The 27,114-nt window shown below is 36.1% G+C and overlaps 1 protein-coding gene across 7 annotated transcripts in view; it reads left to right on the top strand.

Annotated features, from left to right (window-relative positions):
* Positions 1-23,693, top strand: part of LOC111603492 (sodium/potassium-transporting ATPase subunit alpha) — a 44,309-nt gene extending 20,616 nt beyond the window's left edge. For 2 of the 7 annotated variants that reach the window (XM_023321098.2, XM_023321099.2), the window contains exons 2-10: positions 6,886-7,005; positions 11,652-11,783; positions 11,849-12,115; positions 12,189-13,970; positions 14,099-14,314; positions 14,913-15,007; positions 22,424-22,598; positions 23,065-23,297; positions 23,372-23,693. In XM_023321098.2, coding sequence (XP_023176866.1) covers positions 11,664-11,783; positions 11,849-12,115; positions 12,189-13,970; positions 14,099-14,314; positions 14,913-15,007; positions 22,424-22,598; positions 23,065-23,297; positions 23,372-23,492 — 3,009 coding nt within the window. In that variant the 5' untranslated portion in view covers positions 6,886-7,005; positions 11,652-11,663 and the 3' untranslated portion in view covers positions 23,493-23,693. Of the gene's footprint in view, positions 1-4,735; positions 4,822-6,885; positions 7,006-10,010; positions 10,098-11,651; positions 11,784-11,848; positions 12,116-12,188; positions 13,971-14,098; positions 14,315-14,547; positions 14,643-14,912; positions 15,008-16,706; positions 16,802-19,275; positions 19,371-22,423; positions 22,599-23,064; positions 23,298-23,371 lie in introns of those variants that run through there. The other 5 variants (XM_023321096.2, XM_023321093.2, XM_023321092.2 and 2 more) reach the window with 5 other exon arrangements.
* Positions 23,694-27,114: the final 3,421 nt, after the last annotated feature.

The following is a 27,114-nucleotide window of genomic DNA, read 5'->3' as shown; positions in this document are numbered from 1 at the left end:
TCTGCTAGCTGGTGCTGCTGCTGCTGGCTGCAGTTCGTATTCCAGCTCTGCTGCCATTTCCAATTTCCATGCTCTCAGTGTTTCCATTGGCTTTTGCAGCCAATGCGGTCGGTCCACTTGCTGCTTTGCCGCCTTGCGCTGGCTCCTGCTGCCTTCCAGGGTCGTCGTTTTTTTCTTGTTCTTTTTTTTATGGTTTGCCTGCAGATTGTTGCATAAGCTGAAAATCATCCAGTTTTCCTTAACTGTTTTTTTTTTTTTTTTTTTTTTTTTTTTTTTTTTTTTTTTTTCGTTTTTATTTCTTTATTTTGTTGCAGCTTATTGTCTTAGACTCTATAGCGCATTTAGCTCTAAACCTTAACTAATGGGAGGGCAGATATGCCAATTATTCTGCACTTGTAGCTACTATCTTAATTAGTTCTAATATTGTCTAGAGGATGCAATCTCTTCAGTCTTCGCCTATTGTTGTTTATAGCCAGGTTGCTTGCGAGATGGTTAGGATGCGCTGCAAGTCTGTCCGCGTATCTTGAACTGTGTCGCCCAATGAGTTCAGCAACTGTGGGAATTGCTAAATCCCTATGTAAGACTGAGTTTCTTACAAACCAGCTGGCTCCAGTCCATCTGCGTAGTGCTTTATTCTGCAGGGTCTGAATTTTGTTCCTTGTAGTCTTCGCCGAGGAGCCCCATAGAGAGATACCATATACGAAGGTTGGGACAACTATTGCCTTGTAGATGGCGGCCTTGCTGCTGTAAGACAACTTGCTTGAAGCTCTCAGCATCCAGTCGAGGGTTTTTAGCTTGCTTTTGCATTTTGAGGTTACTTGACTTATGTGCGCTTTAAAAGTCAGCCTTCTGTCAAGAGTGATACCAAGGTACTTTACTTTTGAGGCTTTGGGAATAGTGGGCCCCAATGCAACGCTTGGGCAATCTCCTCTTCTAGTGGCGAAGGTAGTATGTACAGACTTTTGTGCATTAATGGTGATACACCACCGTTTTGCCCAGCGTCCGAAAGAGTCCAGATATTTTTGTAGTGAGTCTGAAGCTTCTTGCGCAGATACGTGACGTGATAAGATGGCGGTGTCATCTGCATAGGTCGCTATGAGTACTGCATCTGTACTTCCTATATTTGGCTCGGGAGTTGGCATATCTCCTGTGAATAAAGTATAAAGTGTTGGGCCTAGAACACTACCCTGTGGTACTCCAGCCATAATTGGTCTAGTCAAGGATACTGTTTGCCCCCTTGACACTTGGAAGGTTCTTCCAATAAGGTATGAGGATAGCAACGCGAAAAATGGGGCTGGAAGGGTGGTCCTCACTTTCTGCAGCAGTCCCAGGTGCCAAACTCGATCAAACGCCTGTTTGATGTCTAAAAAGACGGCAGAGCAGTACATCTTTTCTTCAAAGGCTCCAAGGATATGGTGCACAACTCTGTGAACCTGTTCCGGTGTTCCATGCTGTCTCCTGAAGCCAAACTGATGGTTTGGAATGGCCTCCTGGCGTCCCAGATGTGTCAGTACTCGTTCCAGAAATATTCTTTCGAATATTTTGGAGAGTACTGGCAACAGGCTAATTGGTCTGTACGACTCAATTTCTCCCACGGGTTTGCCAGGCTTAGGAATCATCACAATCACGGCGCGCTTCCAGCAGGCTGGAAAGTGCCGGATGCGGAGCATGGCGTTGTACACCATAGTTATGTAGTCTATGGTGGAGTCAGGCAGTGCTCTAAGGACTCTGCCGTTTATTAGATCATATCCAGGGGATTTTTTTGCCTTCACTCTTCTGATGTGTTCAAGAACCTCTTCTTTTGTACATCCAGTTATCTGGTCTTCAGCTGGGAGGGGCGAGAGAACGATGTCTTCTGTTGCTTCGATTTCTGAGGCCTCTGCGGTAATCACCGGCGTGAATTGGTCTTGAAGGTGGTTTGCAAAAGCCTCAGCTTGAGCTTCGTCTCCAATGTGCCAGGAACCAGAAATGCTCCGAATGGGATGACGTCGTATTGGCTGCCGTTTGAGCTTTCTTGTAAATTTCCATAATTGAAACTCTGCGTCAGTGGGCGATTCAGCTCGTACCAGCGCATCGCTGATACACCTCTTTTGAAGCAGGGCGAGAGCAGCTTTAAGATGCCTCGTGGCTTCGTTGTACATGGATTTGGCATCAGGCGTGCGTAATCTTAACCAGCGTCTCCTGGCCCATCTTTTGTGTATTAGTAGGTGTTGGGCCTCCAAGGTGAGGGGGATGTTGTACGGAGACTGTTGTCTTGTTTGGCAAGATGGTGGGGCGGCTTGGTGCGCAGCTTTGACTATTTCTTCCTGCAGTTTGTTTGCTGCGTAGTCCACGTCTTCAGGAGTGTTAAGTTCCATTTCTATGTGCAAAGAGTAATGGAGCTCGCGCCTAAAGACTCCTAAATCTGATCCTGCTGGCAGTAGTTGTTTCCTAATGGGCAAGGGCTGTGGCTGCGCGTGGATTGTGACTATTAGTGGCAGGTGGTCAGAGGATAGGTCCAAGGATTCTTCAATGGTCAATTGCCGGTCACAGATGCCTTTGTAGACAGCGAAGTCGATTGCCGAGGGCCTGTGTCCATTAATTGGGTAACGGGTGGGGGCTCCAGTCGCCAATATGCTGAATTGTAAGTTTTGAATCGCCTCAAATATGACTTCTCCGCGACGATTCGCACTATTGCTTCCCCAAAATGGGTGCCATCCATTCCAGTCGCCGCCGATGAGGGTCTTATTCAACCTTTGGCCTAGAACCTGTTCCATGTGATGATCACACAGACCAGTGTTTGGCGGAAGATAAATTGACGCAACTTCGATCGCTCCAATAGACGTAGGCAGGGTGATGGCTGAGACCTGCATTGTTGCGTTGCAAATTGGCAGTAAAGGTGTATGCGGTATTGTTGCTCGTATGAGGATTGAGGATCCACCAAAGCAGTTTGCTCCTTCACCATGAGCCTGATAGTGTTCGTATCCGAAAATTTGTGTAGTGGGGCACTCATGAGTTTCTGTTATTAACATTATATCTATGTTTTCTTGTGAGAGAAACGCAGCCAGTTCCTGAGTCTTGTTTCTCAGGCCATTGGCGTTCCAGATACCCACACGTAAAGCCATTATTTGTAGGCAAGCTTGGTTATGATGGCCATTAAACTGTTTAGCATGGTTGCTTGTTGGGATTGTACTTCTCGCATCGCTTTGAGCTCGGCATTAATTGCGTCAAACTGACGTTGTTGTTGCTGAAGCATTTCAGTGAACAAAGTGTCACTTGTGGTATTCTTATTTGACGGTCCACCTCTAGCGGCCTGTGCGTAAGAAACACCACTAATAGGCGTTGCAAAGCTCGTGGCTTGGGTAATGCTCCGGGGCCTTGTAATTTCGGAAGCAGTACTCGGACCCGTAGACGGTGTTTGTGTGGGACTCCTTTTTTGTGCTGGGGATTGCAATTTGCGCAACCGCTTGTATACTTGGCAGCCCTTATAGTTGGCTGGGTGCTGTAACTCACAGTGCACACAAGTTGGTGCCTGGTCCTTTTCGCGGGTGCAGTCTTTGGATGCGTGTTTCCCGGCGCAACGCACACATCTGGGAGCTTTGTGGCAGTAGCGTTGTGTGTGTCCAAATTCTTGACAGCGATGGCATTGTGTCAGGTCGTTGTATCTTCTTGGCAGTTCCACTGTGCAGCGTTGCCTGCAGACAACTCGAATGTCCAAAATTTCTTTGTTGTTGGGGGCCTGAGCCACGTCAACAAAAAATATATTTAGCGGTGTTTTGTCCATACGGCTCAGTGGGTTGTGCACATTTGTAATTGTGTGGCCTTTGGTTTCCAATTCCTTTTTAATTAGTGTTGTATCAGTGCTGGAGTGAAGCCCTTTGAACACGACTCTATATGGTTTGTCCTCCTTAAGCTGGTAGCAGTGGAACTCCAATTCCAGCTTAGTAAAGTGGTCTATAACTCTGCGATAGTCCTCACTGCATTGGGTTAATACACCTATGTTATTCTTCTTTGGCTTAATTACGTATGATTTAGCATCAATTACTTTATCTATTATCTGTTGAAGTAGGGCCACAGACTTGATGTTTGGACACCATATGGGGGGCGGACGAGGTTTCGGAGTAGTTTGCTGGTCGGTCAATACTGGGGCTTCTGGAGCTACAGGTGATTCGCTGTAGTCTTCATCTTCTTCTACGAGCAGTGAAAATCGATTTTCTGATATTAATGCTGCATTGCTGGTGCTTGGTTCGTCGAAGATGAGCCTTTTCTTGATGGTTTTTGGTGAATTTGGCTGTTTACGTTTCGTGTTTTTGTTGTTAGTGATGCCTTGCACGGAGGCGATATCTATTTTTGAGTTTATTGGCATGATGGAGGCTTGCCTATTTGCCATCACAACGTTAAGCTGGGCTTGCATTTCTGCATTTACCTTTACAGCTGTAGCGAGGTTATTGACATTAGATGTCATCGCGGATTGTGCTTTTGAGTGCAGGCGCACTCGCGCCAAGCGACGAAATTTCGTAAATTGCAATTAAAGCAATTGAGTTACGCGGAAGCAAGCGATAAGAAAACGCTGCGTGTGCGGTTTTTGTTGCTGTTGCGTTGAAGAATGCACCGCAAAGTTCTATTTTTAGAACTCTGCAGCAGTAGAGCTTAAGCGAAGGCTGTTCGAATTCACGTCTTTACAGGTCGAACGACTGATCGCGATGTTAACTGTTTTTATTTTACTTATTTTCATTTATGTTTGCTTTTTCTTTAGTATTGTCTGCGTTTTTTTAGTTTTATAATTTGTTTTACGTTTTACCGTTACTTCATCATCATATTACAGGCGTTATGAGTTCTAAGGTGGGTAAAAAAGACAAATCATTTATGTCAAATGTTTTAATATGTATTTTCATTTAATAATTTGTATTAAATTAAGTATATTTAATTTTAATATATTTGTCACTATTATTTTATTTAGTTATGATTAAGTTTATACCGAATTGGAACGCTTCCATTGATCTAACAATGGTCTCAGATCTTAAATAGCAATTTCCACAGTGATTTTCCAATTCCTGTTAACTCAGCCAATACTTCTCATTTACCTCACAATATTTGTTCGCATGTTAAATTAAGCTATTTAACATTTAAATTGTTGTAAATGACTAAGAAAGAAGCTGACAAAGCATGCAAACAATTAGCATTCAATTGTTAAAACTTGGCCCAGAGGGAACGTGAGTGCTATAGCCCTAGGTAGCAGAGCACAAAAACGTGTTTCCACTCGAGTTAACAAGCTGCGCTGATGTTGTCTAGCCAGAAATAAAACTCGTAAGATTAGATACGATTTGTAACTGGTTTGAAACAGTTTCAAAATGAGGACCCATGTGACCTGGTCCATTAAAAAGTTCAAGCGATGCGCCCCGCTTTTGCATTGATAAGCTCGAACAGCTGTCGTTGCAGCTGTATCAGTTCCACCTGTACCCTGCATGGCAATCTCTATGTGGGGTATATTGGTTCTGTGGCATCTTTGATTTTATCTAATAATATTATTAGCTGAAAAGTTTTACAGAAATGTCATTCAAAGTCTACACCAAATACTTAAGTAAACATTTTGTGCAGTCAACAACTTGACTTCTTTTTTTACAGTTAGAGAGGGGCAGAGATCGAAAAAGTTAGATTTCTAAATCTGCTTTGATATGCACTTTCGCTTAGCTAAAAATTTCAATTGAAATTGTTTACGATTGTCGTTTTCATTGTACGGCTTAATTTGCCTTACTTATTGCGGATTATATCTAGTGTATACAGTGTGCACTCGCTAAGTAGAACATTAGACACTCTGGAGTAAATAATGTCTCTACTCACTCCAATTACAACCACTTTTCCCAAAGCTCTTGAATTACAATTGTCCAGCGTCTTGTTTGGCATATGTGGTAACTTTATAGCATGTACACACTGTATTTGTATTTTTGCATTGATTGAACAATTAGCGTGCCGTGTTCTATTTGTCTGCCCGAGCGCTGGCTGTCAATTCAGTTGCTACGTTTTTTATCTCACTCTCGACTTTTGCATCCGATAACTGTTTGTTTTATATGTTTTATGCCCATTTGTTGTAAATTGATATTCAAGTTCAAAATGGCAAATGCTTTGCGCGACAAAAAGTGCGCGCCAAATGCTTTGGGGCAAGCATATATACAGATAGAATTGTATCTGTGAGATACATTTGTATCTGAGCAGCTTAATTGGCTGCGTTATGCAAACAGCTTGCAGCATGTGTGTGTGTGAGTGAGTGTGCATTGGTGTGTATGTGTGTGTGTTTGTCAAATGTGCTATTGTCGCATTTTGATTTATATCCCAAACATCCTGGGGGCTGGCCCCATCCAGCGCGATTCTCTAATTGTTTCGTTCAGCTTTTCATCAGCCCATTCGTTTTTTCGTTTGTCGTTTTTTTGCAAACACAGTTTTCGCGATTTTCTATAGTCGCTTTTCAAATGTATCGAACCATGAAAATTAACAATTGACCAAAGTTAAACAATAAATTGGAAAAAAACGTAAAACTAATTTAATTTGTTCAGGAAAATAGGAATTAGCGCCACTGCTCAGCGACTGTGGGAGCTAAACAAAAAACTAGTTAGCCTTTTATTCGAAAGACTCCGACTAGGAAATACCCTGAACTCTTTCAGAAGGTTGAGCTATCGAAAAAAGATATCAACTCCCTAGCTCCTTAGCTCTGCAGCTTCCTTAATTAAGAAAACTTTGATTGAAAATGAATTCATTGAAAAATTACGCTACTTTCAACCTTTTTCTCTGCGTAAATGTTAACAATTGTTTGCACTAAATCTAAGTCTACATATTAAGTTTAAGTTAACAACTAAGATATATAAACGTACTAACATAATCTTATATAACTTGCAACTCTTTTCTATGCAGATTGTTTAGCACTTAGAACACAGCAGGTAGAAGAAACCAATTGACAATTTGTGCGAATTGAACAGCAGCAAAGGCTAATTTGTGCGAGACAAAGTTAACAGAAAGAAAAGATAGAAAAAAGTGCGTAAGCAGAATTCATCTATAACTGTTATGCCCAGGGAGCTAGCAAAAATCTTTACATTTATTTCAACTTGAAGAGCCCAAGTGAACCCAACCTAAATCGAAATCATAACAAATTTTTGATCTGCTTTTGCCGGCTCGCACGACAGGTTTTGCACTGATCGGCACATTGATCCCACGCCAACTCGCTATATACATAAATTTATACAAATATATATATATATATATAGCTATATATATATATATAATTGTGTGTGTGTGTAGTACAGCCTTACCAAAAATGATCTGTTGCTCTCGCTCGCTTAGTCTCATTCTCGTTCTCGTTTCTTTACTCTCTGTTTGTTTAATTACTTGGCATGCTCTTACAAATTTGCATGAGTTATCAAAAAGAGACGTCAGATATATATATATATATATATATATATATATATATATATATATATACACTGACGAGCAAAACTGTAACACATGTTCAATGTTCTCACTTCAACGGTCTGTATAATCTTTTCTACTTTATGCATGATTATGATTATAGTTTTATTTTGTTAGTGAAATATTTGTCTCTTTTATCTATAAATTTGAAGACATTTGATTAGCGATAAGAGAAATACAATGGCAAAGAGTAAAAAAAGTCAAATGTTACAGTTTTGCACTCACAGAGCAAAACCTATTTACTTTTGTTTCAAAGCTTTTTTTACCATTAAAGCTTATTTGTTTTCGTTTAAATCGCCAAGCCTTGATCATTTTAAGTCATTTTGCAAAATAATTATGATGGCTGATGAGAAGAAAAAGGAAATAATCGAATTATTGATAGGGGGCGAATCCGTTAGGAAAGTGGCTAATAAATTCGGTGTTAGCCACATGACTGTGCAGTGTTAAAAACAAAAACAGTTCAGAAAACATTAAAATCAATAAAGGAGGCCGACCGCGACTTTTAAGCCAACGTGACACGCGCCACTTGACTAACTTAGTTACAAACAATCGCGACTTTACGCCAATAAAAGCGGCTAATGTGTTAAATTTAAATGCCAGTGAGTGGACAGTCCGTCGCAGTCTCGGCAGATTGGGGCTTAAGGCCAATGAAAGAAAAAAAAAACCATTTCTAGCTAAAAGGCACATTAGTTTGCGTTAGAAACTGTGCTATAATGCATGAAAATTGGGGTCTAGCTGATTGGGATGCCGTAAGTTACAAATAAAAAGCTTAAACAATGCTAAAAAAAATTTTTCAAGGTTATTTGGTCAGACGAAACTAAAATTAATCGTTTTAAGTCAGACGGACGATCGTGGTATTGGACTAGGAATCCCACAGTCCAATCGGCAAATACAGTGCGGTGCACGGTGGCGGGTCCATAATGGTTTGGGGCTGTATTTGTACAAATGGAGTTGGGCCCTTAGTGTTAATCGATGGGATAATGCGTAAGGACCAATACCTAAAAATTCTGCAAGAAAATTTGGGAGGAGTCATTGGCAACATGGGTCTGGCTGTTGAAAATTGCATATTTCTGCAAGACAATGACCTAAAGCACACATCCCATTTGACGAAAAATTGGTTATTGAACCAAAAGTTTCAAACTATGAAGTGGCCACCGCAATCTCCAGACATGAATCCCATAGAAAATGTATGGAGCCATCTGAAATCGCAGCTTGCGAAATATGCGGCCCCTCCAAATGGCAGGATGGAGTTATGAGAGAGAACAAAGGACGTTTGGTACTCGATTCCACCTGAAATGGTGCGACGCTACACGCAAAGTATGCCAAACCGTATAAACAACCTCAAAAAATCAAAAGGGCTGTGGACCCGTTATTAAAAAAAATTTAATAAAAATATTTGTTTAAAAATATTTGCAGTGCAAAACTGTAACATTTGACTTTTTTTACTCTTTGCCATTGTATTTCTCTTATCGCTAATCAAATGTCTTCAAATTTATAGATAAAAGAGACAAATATTTCACTAACAAAATAAAACTATAATCATAATCATGCATAAAGTAGAAAAAATAATACAGACCGTTGAAGTAAGAACATTGAACATGTGTTACAGTTTTGCTCGTCAGTGTATATATATATGTTTTTGTTTTTGTTGAATTATTTATTTATTTTTGTGGCCTTTCAAAGGGTCACGATTGCATAAGTCTGCCAAATGCCTATAAAGCATATGTGTTGTATATACTATATACTGTGCCCCATATACACTACCTATCTTCGATATACTGATGCTCTCTTAGCTGAGTATCCATCAGCCTATATCATCCACAGTTTCTTCACATTGTATCTTAGTCAAGTGTTTTCAACTGTTTTCGGTATTCTCATATATTGATGTATATCTAACTAAAATCCGAATATGCTTTTAAATTGATTTTTTCCAAATTTATGCGCTCACTATTCGCTCAATTCGTCTGCCTTAGGGTATTTATAGTTCGCTCAAATATAGATAAGTTTTTTATTATTTTTTTTTCATTTGCTCCAATTTTCATAATTCTCTAATTTTTGCTTACGCCGTGATTCATTTTGGGCTCATTTGCTGATAAGGCGTTAAGTGCTCTATGATTTACGTCAGAGTCAGAGTCGGAGTCGTAGCGTCTTAAGTGTATAATTGTGTATAACTTGTGGTTCTCTACAAATAAAAACCGCAAATCAATTTGCCTTCCCCTACCCTTGCCTAGCTGCGGCACATGCGCTCTGTAGTCGCACTTCCAGTTTCCAGTCACTAGCTTCTTGATTCCCTTATAAGCATGATTCATAGTTCATGCTGTAAACTATATATATTCAAATAAATTTCTATATATATATTTAGTTCATAGTTCTTAAGTTTCTAGCATAATCTTAATTATATTTGTATGTATTACAATATTATTCATCTGCTAATGCTTGTTGTTTTCATTTGATCATATATATATATATTCAATTTTATTTTTCTGCATTGTTTGTTACGTTTTGTTTTTATTTGTATTTCTTTGACGTCCATCACATCAATCAACATCCATCAATCCAAATACCAATATCAGTCGCATCTAGAGAGAGCGGACTCCTATCGAGTCGCCACGGTTATTGCAACCGATGACGACAATCGCACAGCCGATGGCCACTTCAAGGTAAATTTTTCAATTCTATTTTTCTTTACCCAACCCGACCTCACTTCCCCATCCATCTATATAAACATACTCATTTATACTCATGCCTCTGTGTGCTCACATTCATGTTCATTCGATTTGTTTATGCTTTTTGGTCTAATTTAAATTTTATTTGGGCTCTAATACTCTGAACCAAATGGGGTTATACGGGCTGAAGCAGGCAAAGCAATAAAATCTTCGATAAAGATAACATCTTAATTTAAACTTCGTTTTTTTTTTAACATAACTCGAAGACTACAGTTGTTAAAGCATTCAAATTTGGGAAATTAACTCTCTTTAACTAAACACAATAGCAACTTAAATCTTTTTTTGAATAACTCCGTTTTTTTTTTACATCTTATACCATGTTCGGAAACTCGGGTTCAGAGTATCTACTCTTCGTTCATGTTCGACTAGCGCACGCTTACTTGCTTCTTCTCTATTTGCACTTAAAACATTTCCATCTTTCGATTTCCGTTGTTTTAATTACATTTATAATTCATGTATTTATTTATTTATACTTTACGTAAATTTGGGCATGTTTCCAATATTATTTGCCGCGCTTGACATTTAAAAAGAAATCATCGAAAGATCGCCCCAGATTAAATATAGAACACTCAAAATGTTTACACAGAAAAACTATATATGCAATGTCCACCGGAGATTATAACTTAATAAACTCACATAAAACAGTTAGCTAGTAATGGCCGTATATCATTTTTGCTGAAACTATTAATCACATAGCGATAATCGCTGTGTAGCACGATAATTAGCAAAAATATCTATATAATGTTTTTAATGCTTTGCCATAAGCAACCTGTTGAGCTCACAATTAAAACTGGTTTCAACCAGTTGGCGGGTTTTTCTCAATTATTTCAAATATTCGCACTTGTGACGTCACGCGAAACTAAATTTAGAAGAGATAAGCAAAACACGAAAAAGTCGATTGCCCGACCAGACAACAGCTGGCGTTGATCTATCTCTATAGCTATATGGTCTGTGGCTAACATAGTATAGAATTATTTATAATAAATTTGCGTAGAGTATTCAAAAGTGCTTTTAGTCTTTGGTCACATTTTCTCGCTTTCCATTTTTCTTTCATTTTACGTGACATTCATAATTTGTGCGCGTTTTTGGCGCGTTTATAAACGCGTCAAAATTAACAATTTATTGCATGTGTATTTTAGCTGTAGATTAAAGCGCAGCAAAATGAAATATTCTCACGCGCTCGCTTAACCATTAGCAATTACAAGTATTTAGACATACCCTGGATAACCCATATATACTATATACTAACTAAATGGGGTAAGTGTGGAACCGTGTAATAACAACAACAAAGACAACAACACAACACAAATCTCTCAAAATGTGGCTTTTGGTCTAAACAACACTCTACGCTCTTTTCGAATCGGTTCTGGCTTGAAGTAAATCGATTTTTGTCTTGGCTTTTTGGGTTAAATGCACTGCATCTGCCTATCCAATATCTGAAAACTAATTTTGTTTCTTATTCTTAATCCATTTTGTATTGGCCAATAGTCAAGACGCAAGATGCCGGCCAAAGCAGCTAAGAAGGAGAACTTGGATGATCTCAAACAGGAGTTGGATATTGACCATCATAAAATCTCTCCTGAGGAAATGTACCAGCGTTTCCAGACACATCCCGAAAATGTAAGACAACTATTGCTGTAGAAATGATTATTTTTTTCTAAATCACTCTTCTGCTCTGTATTCAGGGTCTGAGTCATGCCAAGGCTAAGGAGAATCTGGAACGTGATGGTCCCAACGCGCTAACACCGCCCAAGCAAACACCCGAATGGGTTAAGTTCTGCAAGAATCTGTTTGGCGGCTTTGCCATGCTGCTGTGGATCGGTGCTATACTTTGCTTTGTCGCCTATTCCATTCAGGCGACAACCAGCGAGGAGCCATCCGATGATAACTTGTATCTGGGTATTGTACTTTCCGCTGTTGTCATTGTGACCGGCATTTTCTCATACTACCAGGTAAGCTAAGAGACACATTCGCTTGATGTACATGTTTAACTATTTTTCGTTTTCTTTTCAAATTCACTTGTAGGAATCGAAAAGTTCGAAAATTATGGAATCTTTCAAGAACATGGTGCCCCAATTTGCTACGGTTATACGCGAGGGCGAGAAATTGACGCTGCGCGCCGAAGATCTCGTCTTGGGCGATGTTGTTGAGGTCAAGTTCGGAGATCGTATACCCGCCGACATACGCATCATTGAGGCGCGTAACTTTAAGGTGGATAACTCTTCGCTAACTGGTGAATCGGAGCCGCAATCGCGTGGCTCAGAGTTCACGCACGAGAATCCCTTGGAGACCAAAAACTTAGCCTTCTTCTCGACCAATGCCGTCGAGGGCACTGCCAAGGGTGTTGTCATCAGCTGTGGCGATCACACTGTTATGGGTCGCATTGCTGGCTTGGCTTCCGGTCTGGATACCGGCGAGACTCCCATTGCTAAGGAAATCCATCATTTCATCCATTTGATCACCGGCGTTGCTGTGTTCCTGGGCGTTACCTTCTTTGTGATCGCCTTCATTTTGGGCTACCATTGGTTGGATGCCGTCATCTTTTTGATTGGTATCATTGTCGCCAACGTACCGGAGGGTCTGCTGGCCACTGTCACCGTGTGCCTGACCCTGACTGCCAAGCGTATGGCATCGAAGAATTGTTTGGTCAAGAATTTGGAAGCTGTCGAAACATTGGGCTCCACCTCCACCATTTGCTCTGATAAGACCGGCACACTCACCCAAAACCGCATGACAGTTGCCCATATGTGGTTCGATAACCAGATCATTGAGGCCGATACCACTGAGGATCAGTCGGGTGTCCAATACGATAGAACCAGCCCTGGATTCAAGGCGCTCTCTCGCATTGCCACTCTCTGTAACCGTGCCGAGTTCAAAGGTGGTCAGGACGGTGTCCCAATTCTCAAGAAGGAAGTCAGCGGTGATGCCTCTGAGGCTGCTCTGCTCAAATGCATGGAACTGGCTCTCGGCGATGTGATGAACATTCGCAAACGTAACCGCAAAATCGCCGAAGTACCATTCAATTCTACCAACAAATATCAAGTGTCCATACACGAGACCGAGGACACCAACGATCCACGTGTTCTGCTGGTCATGAAGGGCGCTCCCGAACGTATACTCGAACGCTGCTCGACCATCTTTATCAACGGCAAGGAGAAGGTATTGGACGAGGAGATGAAGGAAGCGTTCAACAATGCCTACATGGAGCTCGGTGGACTTGGTGAGCGTGTGCTCGGCTTCTGTGATTTCATGCTGCCCTCCGATAAATACCCAACTGGCTTCAAATACAACACCGACGACATCAACTTCCCCATTGACAATCTACGTTTCGTTGGCCTAATGTCCATGATTGATCCCCCACGTGCCGCTGTGCCCGATGCCGTGGCCAAGTGCCGTTCGGCTGGTATTAAGGTCATCATGGTCACTGGCGATCATCCAATTACTGCCAAAGCCATTGCCAAGTCTGTCGGCATCATCTCCGAGGGCAACGAGACCATTGAGGATATTGCCCAACGTCTTAACATACCCATCTCTGAAGTCAATCCACGTGAGGCTAAGGCTGCTGTTGTCCATGGCGCCGAACTGCGTGATGTATCGTCCGACCAGCTAGATGAAATTCTACGCTATCACACTGAAATTGTCTTTGCCCGTACCTCGCCCCAGCAGAAGCTCATCATTGTTGAGGGTTGCCAGCGCATGGGCGCCATTGTGGCTGTCACCGGTGACGGTGTCAACGATTCACCTGCCCTAAAGAAGGCTGATATTGGTGTTGCTATGGGTATTGCCGGCTCCGATGTGTCCAAGCAGGTGGGTGCCCAAGAATCATTTAAATTTATCTCTAAAGTATATCTGCTCATCTGCTCTTAATTTGAAATCTGTCCCCGTTTTTTAGTAGTAGACTTTTACTTGGTTTAATTTATCTCAACTTTTTACAGGCCGCTGACATGATCTTGTTGGATGACAACTTTGCCTCCATTGTCACTGGCGTTGAGGAGGGTCGCTTGATCTTTGATAATTTGAAGAAGTCCATTGCCTATACACTCACCTCTAACATACCCGAAATTTCGCCCTTCTTGGCCTTCATTCTGTGCGACATACCACTGCCACTCGGTACAGTCACAATTCTGTGCATCGATTTGGGCACTGACATGGTAAGTTAGCCTCCAGCTTAGCTCTTGGACTTACAGCCAATTGATAAAGCTAAAACTAATGTTAACTATGTTAACCCACTAAGTGTTACGAGCAAGTTAAATCTTAATATTATGCATAGATATATATTGCCGGTCAAGTCAGTTAGCTACTTAAGTTATTGTTCTCTCAATATCTATGTATATATTATAACGTGTACTGTAAATTGAATAAAATTGTGCTGCCTGCTGGGCAGATACCAGCCATATCGCTGGCCTACGAGGGACCCGAGGCGGATATTATGAAGCGGCGTCCACGTAATCCCGAAGTGGATAATCTAGTCAACGAGAGGTAAACAGCGGCATCAAACAGTCCCCAACAACAGTACGCTGTAAATTAACAATTAGGTTTGCCAGCTAGCTGCCAAGCACTAGGCTATATAACAAAATAATGAACCTATTTGTAGTTTAAGTATTTCGTTTAGTATAATTCTCAATTCTAGTCGAATCCACAGACACGTACACACAGAATCTGTATGATCTGTATATGTGAGCTACTTTGTATACTGAATTGTGAAAACGTTTTGCTAATATTACCAACTGCAATAATCCACAAATCCAGGTGCCAGCCATATCATTGGCCTACGAACATGCCGAAGCCGACATTATGAAGCGTCCGCCACGTGACCCATTCAACGATAAATTAGTGAACTCAAGGTGCCAATCAAGTCAATTTCTACCCCACACTTACACATACTCTCACACACACACACACACACATATGCACATTTAAAAAAGATTTTACAAAAGAATGAAAGTAATACTTAACTCAAATCTCGCGCAAACATCATAAACTATAACTAATCGATGTCTGTGTATGTGGCTGGATTGTAATTAGCATAAACGTTAAAACTAAACCCAAAAATGAGAGAAAAACTCTCAAAACATTACAAGAAAAACCAAACTAACAAGTTTACTAAACAACAACAACTAACTGTTAAGATTATCATTTATCGATAAACACTTATCGATAGCATTTTTGTAGCATATATACATATATAAATACCGCTCGCGTTTCAAATCGTTCCCATTTACGCAGTCATCAAGTTTTGATATTATAATTTATCGATAAAAGAATTATCGATATCATTTTTGTAGCATATACATATGGCATTTAAAGTCAATTTTTTTTCAAGCATTTTCATTCATAAATTCCCCTTTAACATTATCATTTAACATTTATCGATAGACACTTATCGATCAGATACTGTAACATATTATCTATGCAATTTCAAATCGTATCCATGCCAAGCATAATCCCTCATCGATTCTTGTTTAATATAAACACTTAACATTTATCGATATACAGTTATCGATATAATTTTTTGTATTATTTCATCTCGATCGACAAATGACATACTCATACTTTCATGATTCATGTTTCAGAATTTTATTTCAAATCTATCGATATACATTTATCGATAACAGTCAGTCTCGTATATATTAGCTCTTGACCATACCTAAAGTTCTGACTCTCATGTACATTTTTACACCAGTCAACATGATACTTTTTTCGACTGTTCTTTTTCTTCTTATTTCGTTTGTATTGTAAAATTGGCCTATGTGTAAATTGAGTACAGTTCCAAGCAAAAACAAAAACAAAACAAACGAAAATATCATTAACAATTCGCCTCTATTCCAAACTGCTCTAAATGTTAATTGGTGTGCGTTGGTTGTAACTGTTTTTATGTTTCACTCACTGCCAAATTGTTTCACAAGTTTTCTTTTTATTTTCCTAAATATATTTTCCATTTATTTTCAATTAACAAAATTAACAATTGTTCTCACGTACATATCTTGGCATTCTGAACCATTAATTGATTGGCATTAAATATTTAGTTTCCTATGCAAAATAAAAAAAAAAAACAATATTTCAAATTAACTGCACACAAAAATCTGTAGCATATAATAGAATATATGTATATAAGTACATATATATATATACATTACATTAACCCTTTTCCAATATGAAGAAATGTTTCAAAATTTTCTAAAACTTTTAACAATTATTTTTAGTTTAATATTAAGTTTTAAGTTTATTTATTTTTTTACAATTTTTTTTGCCACACAATTCCACTGTTAACTCATCGAAATGCTCTACTAAGTTAGCTTTAAGTCAGCTCTTAAGTACGATATATAATATATCTATACATAGACTTTAAGTGAACTGCGCTCCAATGGAATTTACAGTTGTCGCATTTTCGTTGCCTAAAGGAGTGAGAGAGAGAGGGGAGAGGGAGATAGTGAAACATAATTTTGCATAATTTATCATATTTATTTTTATTTTTATTCCAAATATCCGGTTTGTGTTTTAAAAAAAAACAAAAACAAAAACAAAAAATGCTCGCACGTTTAGGTGCCAGCCATTTCCTTAGCCTATGAGACGGCTGAATCTGATATTATGAAACGCCAGCCCAGGAATCCCTTTCAAGATAAACTCGTCAACGAAAGGTAAAGTTTTTCTTTGTGCTCAGCAAAAAAAAAAAAAACAACAACAACAAAAACAAAACAATCAACAAATACTACAACAAAATGAAACATGAACCTAAAGAAAAATATATATATACACAAAATAAATTTAAATCTTAAAAGTAAAAGTAAAAATCAAAGTAAAAGAGTGAGCTGCAAATGAACAACAATTTCTTCTTACAATAAAAACTGCAAATGAAATTTACAATTTTTTCCAACTCACGTAAATTCAAAGAACATTTTTTTCGGTCTAGTTTTGAAAGCAAAGTACGCTCAGCCCTAAACAAAGTTCTTACTACGAACTAATTTTCGTCTATTTAAAAACTCTATTTTCAATTAGCTTCAAAATATAACTACAATTTTTAGCCTTAAAGTAACTTTTACTTTTGATTTATTTTGGCATTTTTTTTCGAATGTTTCATTTTTTGATGTTTTGTTTTTATTCTTCTCCGCCCCTTTTCTAATAATGTTTTATGTTTAATGTTTGGCATAGTTTTATATTATTATTTTTTTTGTTAAATGTTTTATGTTTTCTTCAATGTTTTTTCTCTCATTCTTCTACTACTTTTGAGTATTTCTGTTCTGAGTATCAGCTAGTTAAATGTTAACGTAATATTTGAACCGTTCTATATAGTTCTTTATTATTGTTTATCTTTCTCTAGTTTACAGTTTGACTTTAGCTCAAACAGTCTCCAATATATATATATTTATATATATTATTTTCAAGCTGATCTAGTTCAACTACTTCGAGTACTCTTCACGGGGCCCTAGGCCCCCCTAAGAACACCTCAAATATTTTCGAAATTCTGTTTTCAATTTAATTTCCTTAAGCATTTCCTTTCATTGAAAGTAATTTGCTCTTATTTCTCTTATTATTCTTACAATTATGCAATGATATACTAACTTTTATGCGCTTACTCGTATTCCAATATAAATACATATATATCTATATCTTTATACAATAGCTACAATTTAATTAATTCATTTTAAATTTTCTTTTTGCAAATCTTGAAAAAATAATTCAAACCCAAAGTCAAAGTTAACAACAAAAAAAAAAACAAAAACACAAAGAAAAACTACTTGAAAAACTTATTCGTATGATATATATACACACATATATATATATATATCAATATATATCTGAACGATCTTCTCTATGAATAATGCACCGCACTCGGAATATACATGAATCAAAGCGATTCGGCGTGCTCTTGCTGCTTCCTTTTTTCAACTCTCTTCATATAATCTTTGCTTAACTCTATATATATCTCTAAATATATATATTTCTATCAATTTCTACTCTCGGTGCTCAAGAAACTTCTTTGCTTGTACCACTCAATCTTATTTTTTTTATTGTATACCATCAATCGTCATCAATCTTGACCTTGAATCGAGTTTCTGATTTCCTGTGGAAGGTAAGTCCCTCAACGTTGCCCCATTCACAACTGAACGCCGATGAAGCAGAACGTGTTGTATACTACTTAGTTTCGATCTCTCTATATACATATATACAATGAGAAAACCTAACTTATTTAATTCTAGAGTCAGGCTAAACTATAAAACTATGGAACTAGTCTACAAGTTACTTTCTACTTCTAATGCTAACTACTGTATATCGTATATATAATGCATTCCTTAGCAGTAGTTAAACATCATCGGCAAGAAAACGAAATCATTTCAATCACAATCAGTCAATCATCTATGGAGATCATCATATCTCTAACCCTAGGCAGTCAATCAGTCAATCATTCAAACTCATCAGACTTCAATCTCCATCAAAATTTCTTTTTGTCATTTTTTGTTGTTGTTGTGTGTGAAACACTTCAACTGGCTCAAGTTTTCCTAGTCTTAACTTAATATACATACATATAAATAAAGATAACAATTTAGTGCAAGTTAAGCTCTAAGCAAACTCTATATATACACACCTATATATATACATATATATATATACTCCACTCTTGTAACTCCATAACGAATCGATGTTTTGTTACTCGGTTGCTCGATTTTGCTGCCCAGTGTAGTACTTTTAGCTTCGTAAGTACGCAGAAGCTAAATACAAATACACCAAACACGAAACCAACAAAATACCAACTGACACAATCTACCAAATGCAACCGAACCTCTATCTCTATCTAAGTACTTACTATATAACTAATATATATTTATATATATATATGAGAAAACTATCTTAGCGCATATAAATATTTTTTTTAGTATAAACAAGTATTTATTATATACATACATAATGCCAAGCTGAAGATTATTCGTCAAACTTTAACCAAGATTTTTCCTTTTTCGTATTTTTCCCCCTTTTTACACCGATTTTTTCTTTACAAAACTTTTATTATGTCTTTCTTTTTGATTCAAATCAAAAATATACTTGCAAACATTGCACAAAATATAAATAATATACCACCAAAAAATACCGAAATATATCTATATAATACCGCAAGATACCGGCCATTTCACTCGCTTACGAGCAAGCCGAGAGCGATATTATGAAGCGTCAGCCGAGAGATCCATACCGCGACAACTTGGTAAACCGCAGGTCAGGACAAATCTTTAACGATAAGGCATTAAAATACCAAAAACCAAAAATACCAAAAAAATTCTTTAAGAATTGTTTACTTTTAGTTGTTTAGTAATAAATTTTAGATAAATGAACAAAACATGCAACCCCCATTTCTTCTTGTTTAACATATTTCAAATTTGACATTTGACCTTCGTTTGACCTTTGTTTGAGTTGTGTGTGTGAGTGTGACCCCAACCCCAACAATTTGGCCAACTAACTAAAAATATTTGTGGCAAAAACACACACGAAATTTTTGTTGAAGTCGCAAAAATAAAAAAAATTGAATTTTACTTCGGCTAGCCGAATTGTGAATACTCTTGCAGATCTATAGGGAGGTTTTGCATAGCGTTCAATTTGTAACTATTTTAGCTATGTTTTGGACAAGTTGACTGAAGTTATAAAAAAGGGTTTCTTCTAAAGAACTATAGTGAGAGCTATAATTGTCCGATATTGACTAAATAGAGCGTGATAAGACTATCATATATTAATTTGCTAGATAAAGATATATCTGATATATTAGATTTTTAGCTAACATAAAAACCATCAGAAATATATAAACATAATAAAGTCGGTATATATAGACAATAAGACAATAAGACTTAGATACAAAATTTAAATCATTTTAATCAGAAATATATATGTAGACATAATTATGGCAGAAGACAGTTAAAAACTTAAGATTATACAACTTTATGGAATCAAAAAAATATATTTAGACATATCACAAAGAACTTCTGCAAGTCTATTCATAAAAAGTGTTTGTTCGTTTGTTTGTTTTGCTTTCTCAACTCTTATTCTTAAACTTTTTGGACACTCTAAAATATGTTACATATATACAAAATATAAATATATATCTTATGATTTTAATTTGCGTTCTTTGAGCTCTCAATGTGGAATGAAATCGAAGTTTATTTGTTCACTAAAAATTTCGTTTGTGTTTGCAAAATACCCAAAAAAAATTACAAAAAGAAACATTTTACGATATATGAAATTTTGATTAATGTTATTCGTTGGTTCACGCAAAATTTTCCAATTATCCGATTTACCCATTTTCATGTGTTATATGTCTTTTTTCTTTGAATCTCTCTATAAACAAAGTGCATCAATGTTTTGTGTGTTAGTCGCACAATCAATGATTTATCAATATATAAATATAAGTGTTATCAGTTCGATAATACGCTTCTAGAACTTGTTCTGGGACATGGCTGCTGCATAGATATAGCCCACACAACCACCCACACACACACAAACACACATACAACATAATGTTAACTGAAAACTTAGACAAGAACAAAATAAAACAGACTACAAAGCGAAGCTTTCTGCTGTTACTTTTAGCCCAGTTAGTGCGTTCTATATATACAATATATATATATATATATAGTAGCTGAGTCGATCAACCAAATATATATACATATATCTACAGCTTCTGTTGCGTTCTACTTAGTTACTCTCAAACACACACACACACATATATATTCACTCTAAGCCAAGTCTGTTGCCGCAATGTCCTCGCAGTAAGTCTCTATGTGGGCTCGTTCTCTAACCAACAACCAATGGACTTTACTTCTCTTCTTTGTTTTTTTTTCTTTAAAATAATGTTTATTTGTAAGTCTATGTTTAACTTATTTGTTTAACTATAAGTTGTGTTTTTTTCTATATTTGTTTTTTTTTCTTCAGAAACTTGTTTAAGCGTAAGTAAAAGCAAAAGAAAAACAAAAAGAAGCAAAAACATTTCTCTAGCTGCATTTTGCTTTTATAGTTTTGAAACAGCTCGCTTCTTGCATGTTTTCTAGCACCGAAATACCCTGTAATATGTGTTTATAGTCTATGTATTATAGCTGCATGTCCTTAACCCCAACAACACAGTAGCAACTAACTATAAGGACTTTGCTTTTCACCTGAATAATAAGAAACAAAAACAAAAACAATCGCAATATACAAAGAAAATGATTCTTTGCGCTCTCACGCTTACCTAAAAACGCGCTTTACTAAAAACTAAAAAACAAAAAACAAATGCAAAATCTAATTATAACTTTAATACGTAATACAATCCACGCTATATTCTGTAAAGTCAAACACAAACAATTTCATTCATTTGCTTCGACGTAACAAAAGTAATTTATTTTCAAGAGCTTAAAGGTAAACTGGCATTCTCTCTACCGTTACTAACTCGTAAAATCAGCTAAACACTAAAATTATATATCATATTGAAAATATGAGAAGCTGCAAGCAGCAATTGCTCAGGATTTTTGTCAGCAACATTTTTTTTTCAAATAATTATTTAAATATTTTCCTAAATATATTTTCCTCTTAAATTAAAATTTTTTTAAAATTAAAAAATATATAAATTTATTTGAAATAAATACATTAAAACCAGCAAAATATTAAAATAAAAAATATATATATACACATAAAATTTTATTTACAAAATATAATTGTATATATATATTTAAAATCATTTCTAAATCAACTTTACAAATTAAATTTTAAAAATGCAATTATTTATTTTTCAATAAAACTTAAATACATATATATTTTTAAAAATTTATATATGACAATTTTTTAGACTATTTTAGTTTAATAAATTGATATATAAGTATATATTTTCAAAAATTGCTGTTTTCAATTTTAAAATTAAATATAGTTTTGCGGTTTTAGAATTTTTAATAATTTTAACAATCTAAAAATCGTTTTGATATTTCGTTTTCAAATGAAACCAAATTTCTTAAGTTTTCTTCAACTTTTTTTACATATTTGAAATATGCTTTTATTTAATTTATATAAATTATAAGCAAAAACCTTAAGCAATTGCTAGCAACAATGCCCGATCTTTAATGCTCCCTAAGACTTGTCTTACAACCTATAACTATAAAAAAAAAAAATGAAAAAAAAAACCATCAACAAATTCACACAAAATATGAAAAAAAAAGAAAGAAAAATTTCGCTGCATTTTTTTAACTTATTTAATTTTTTGCCTTTCGTTTCGTTTGTTTGTTGCGCGACCTTTAAAAAAAAATCAAAAACAGATTGATTTCCATGGCCTATGGACAAATTGGCATGATCCAAGCAGCGGCCGGTTTCTTCGTCTACTTTGTGATCATGGCTGAGAACGGTTTCCTGCCCATGAAACTGTTCGGCATCCGTAAAATGTGGGACTCCAAGGCCGTTAACGATCTAACTGATTCGTATGGTCAGGAATGGGTGAGTAGATCCATGAATACTAGAATGAATAAAGTTTAAAGAGTACTAAAAGACATTTGCTACAACTGTTGAGCGGCTTCACAAGATTGAAATTGAAATAGTTTTGGTCTATTGATGTTGAAACTAGAGAGCTGAAATATATATACAGTATCTGTGGAGGCGTAGTTAACTGTAAGAACTTTATGCTATGTATCATTATCGATCATTGCCAGTAAAGCAATAGATAGGAAAACCTTTTAAAAGTAAATCAAAAATTTATTTTTCTACTCAACGCTAGATGGCGCTGTGATCAATCTGTTGCTTAGCTTAGTAAGCCAGTCAGTTAGTCGAGTGCTTACTCACTCAATCAGTCAGCTAGTTATTAAATCGGGTAGTCAGTCAATCAGCCAGTCACCTTATCAGTCTTTCAACTATTATTTGTACATATACTATTATTATCTTAACTAATATCTTTTTGCCCGCTTAGACTTATCGCGATCGCAAGACCTTGGAATACACCTGCCACACTGCGTTCTTCATATCGATTGTTGTGGTACAGTGGGCCGATTTGATCATTTGCAAGACGCGTCGCAACTCCATATTCCATCAGGGCATGCGCAACTGGGCCCTCAACTTTGGCCTCGTCTTCGAAACGGTGCTGGCTGCCTTCCTCTCCTACTGCCCCGGCATGGACAAGGGTCTGCGCATGTATCCGCTGAAGTGAGTGAAAAATTATCGTTTATAAATAGCACAAGCGTATACTAAATTGATTTTTTTTCTGCCATCGTCTATAGACTCGTCTGGTGGTTCCCAGCCATTCCATTCATGTTGGCCATCTTTGTGTATGATGAGACACGTCGTTTCTATTTGCGTCGCAACCCTGGAGGCTGGTTGGAGCAGGAGACATACTATTAAACACACACAACAAGTGCACACCATATACACACACACACACACCCGCAGCAAAGGCAACAAATAGTAATTGTTTATTTAACACAACAAAGCAACAACCGCAACTTGCAACCAACAGCTAAACACAGAAATCTGTGCAACAAAAGCTATAAAAAACATATTGCAATATGTTTGAAATTTTAATTTAATTATTTAAAGTAAAAAATACAAAAAAAAAAACAAAATGCAAGCGATAATTATTTTAAACATTTAAGTACATTTAAATTATAAATTAAAGCTAAAAATAAGATTTAAATAAAAGAATAAAGTAAAAACTACAACAAAACGAACAACAAGCAACTTTCGACAACAACAACAACAGCTACCAGCTACAACAACAACAATAACCTAACAAGTTTTTAGTAAAATTATTTAACAAAAACCAACAAAAAAAATGCTAAAGAAATAACAGAAATATTTAAGAGAAATATAATTGCGCCTAGAAACCGAAGCAAAGCAAAGCTAAAGCGCAACTAATATAATATAATAAATAAACATACTCTACAAAACATACACCAACACACACACACCTACACACACAACGCATGAAGAGACAAATTATATAAGAAGTTTAGAGAAATTAATAAAAAAAAAATAAAAAAAACGAAAATTTTGACAAAAAACGAAACAAAAAATGAATAAATTAGCGTAGTTACAAAATAAGCAAAGATACAACAACTCGTGGAAAATTTTGTGGGGCAAGCAGTCAAAGCGAATGCATAAATAAATAAAGAGTAAAAAACAAAAACAAATACAATTAATATAATTGTTTATATATATACAAACCAACCACACACATATATTATATGAAAATTTGATTATATAAATGGAGCTATACAAACCCACTCTGGACGCTGGCTAACAGAATGGCGGCAAGCAGCATGCGACGCCACGCCACGCCCCACCGTGCTCTGGATGCAGGGTATCGGGCAGGCCGGTCAGCGAAAGAGCGAAATACAATTTGTTATATGAGAAGTAAAAGTTTATAAAAAGACATAACAAAAAAAAATAAAATCAAGTAAAAATAAAAAAATATAAATAAATTAAATATTTATGCTTTGTGTGCATTTTAAGCGCCCCCTCCAGAAGAAACGAAAAAACCAAAACAAAAGCAAACCAACCTAAATCTCACACACACAAAGCCACGCCCACAAATTTGAATGTTTGTAACGTGTTAACACGGCACAGCCTGAAAACAACAACAAAAAACAAAAGCAAAAACAAAATGGCGGCACGCCCAAGGCAGTAGCAGTATAACAGTATAACAGTATTGTGTTTCAATTTTCTTTTCAATTCTCTCTCGTATAACTTACGCTTAACACATTCATACACACACTCATACACTGCAAAAAAAGGGTGTATCTTGGGTAAATTGCAAATACTGTGAAAGTCTGCTGAATAGCTGTTCAGCAAACCAATCACTCAGTCAATGAGTCACACCCCAAAAAATATAAATTTATTGACTGTTTCAATAGAAAACCAACAAAATGTCGACTAATTGAAACAATTTGTAAGAAATGTGCTAAGCATTGTCTACAAATCCATCGATCAGTTAGTCACTCAGTCAATCACAAAAATAAAAACAAAAACAATACGCCGCTGCTTTTTCAACTAGTTTTTTGATTTGTTTAATAAATAATGAAAAAAAAAACAAAAGTTTTTTGTTTAATGATTTCCAATGGGAAATTCATGGCATGTTAGTTATGACAAACGAAACAAAATTATTATTAGTTGTTAACAAATTATATTGATTAATAATAATAATAATAATAAAGATAATAACAATGCATATTGTTGTTGATGTGAAACGAAACAAAAAAAAATAAAATATATAAAAATTCATAACTCCAACAGAAAATATTTATAAAAATTCTATAAAAATATACCTTGGATCGAATAGCAACAAGCAGTTATGGCATAACATTTGCATACGATATAATATGTAACAACAACAACAAAAACAAAAAAAAAACAAAAACTTGATAAACATGAGAGTAAACATTTTTAATTTTTTGTTCTTTCGCCCTCCGCTGTAAATGTATTTGTAGATTTAAACAATGATTAAAATAAAAAACTACATAAATAAAACTTAAAAAAAAAAACAAAAAAAAAACAAAAAATATGTATTTTATTTGCTAACACAGTTAAGAGGAAATATTGCTCGCGTTACTCGAGTGCAGTGAAAGGCGTTTGAGAGAAGAAGAGAGAGAGAGAGAGAGCGAAGGAATGCACAGCTACACGCCTATTGGGTACTTATCCGATTGATCCCGCTAAGTTAAAATAGGATGAGCACAGTACTTGCTCTCAGCATTTTATGTGTGAGTGCATTTGTCGGCTTAGCACAGACGATGAACGCAACTAGGCAACTCGGCAAATTAGTCTGTGCGCGGCTGCCTAGTAGATAAGTCGCACCGCTATATCGTTATGCTGTATTTTACATATGTATGTTTACTTGTATATTTATGTATGTATGTATATAAAATATTTAAGTGCTTGCGCTACGCATAGCTGTGATTAACAACTTTAACAAAATGGTCTAATGTTATACACAGCTTCGGAACAAATAAGAGAGAAAGAGACAGCTGGATGATGTAAAAGCTAAAAATCGTGCTCTTTTGCTTAGACTTACACACACACATAAATATTTAGGCTAACTGACCACCGTCATTTTTCCTTCTCTTTTCAAACTGCCTGCAGAATCCATTATGACTTTCTTACCTTGTGTGAAACGAAAAAAATTTTAATTAATTCAGCTTGTCACTTAACAGAAAGGAATATAGACAAAACTACTATATAGTATATAGATTATATATATAATTTATTAAGAGTTATGCCTGAAAATATTTACGTTCTATGAAATGTACCGAAATTTTGCTTGAAAGGGCATTCATTATTCACTGCGCAGGAAAAGTTTTTTTTTTAAATTTGGTTTCCTTTACTTTTTGTTGCTGTTGTCCTTTTGGTTATTTTATTGTAAAGGGTCGCTTGGGTCTTATTAATTTCCGTTTTGCTTATTTATTTTGATGATGTTTCGCGGGTTTTTTTTTTTTTTTTGGGTCCACTTGAAAAATTGCGTCAATCCAACAACCTTTAAAAAAGGTGAGTTCGTATTTAATAAGTGTTTATAGCTCTGATAATTACAGGTAAGGCAAGTGCAAGTGCTTTAAAGCATTGTAAAATTTGTAAGATAACTGTTATAGATAAAGCGATTATCTATTGACAAGGAGGCGTAACCTTAAGTGCTGGATATAAATGTTGTATTTTTATGAGTTTCAAATTAGGGTTATTAAAAAAAATTTTTTCTTTTTCAATTTCAACACATTTTTTATAACTAGTGCGGAAGATCTGACTTAACTCAAAAAAAAGGTTAGAGAATATTTAGAAAATATTACGGCATTGAAAATCTAGAAAATTATTAGGTTTTAAAAAGTTATGTTATACAAATAATTTCTAATAGCTTTTGCCTATGAATTAATAACATAGAAATAGGTTAAAATGTTAAGCTTCCATATATGTATTTTTGAAATTTATTATATGACCATGTTATATATCAAACCATATATGCTGCAGTCCCGTAGCGCACCCG

This window comes from Drosophila hydei, unplaced genomic scaffold (genome assembly GCF_003285905.1).
Source record: "Drosophila hydei strain 15085-1641.00,03,60 unplaced genomic scaffold, DhydRS2 tig00008144-arrow-arrow-pilon, whole genome shotgun sequence".
Lineage (NCBI taxonomy): Eukaryota > Metazoa > Arthropoda > Insecta > Diptera > Drosophilidae > Drosophila > Drosophila hydei.
Note: the sequence above shows the minus strand (reverse complement) of the source record. Positions and strands in the feature narration are given on the sequence as shown.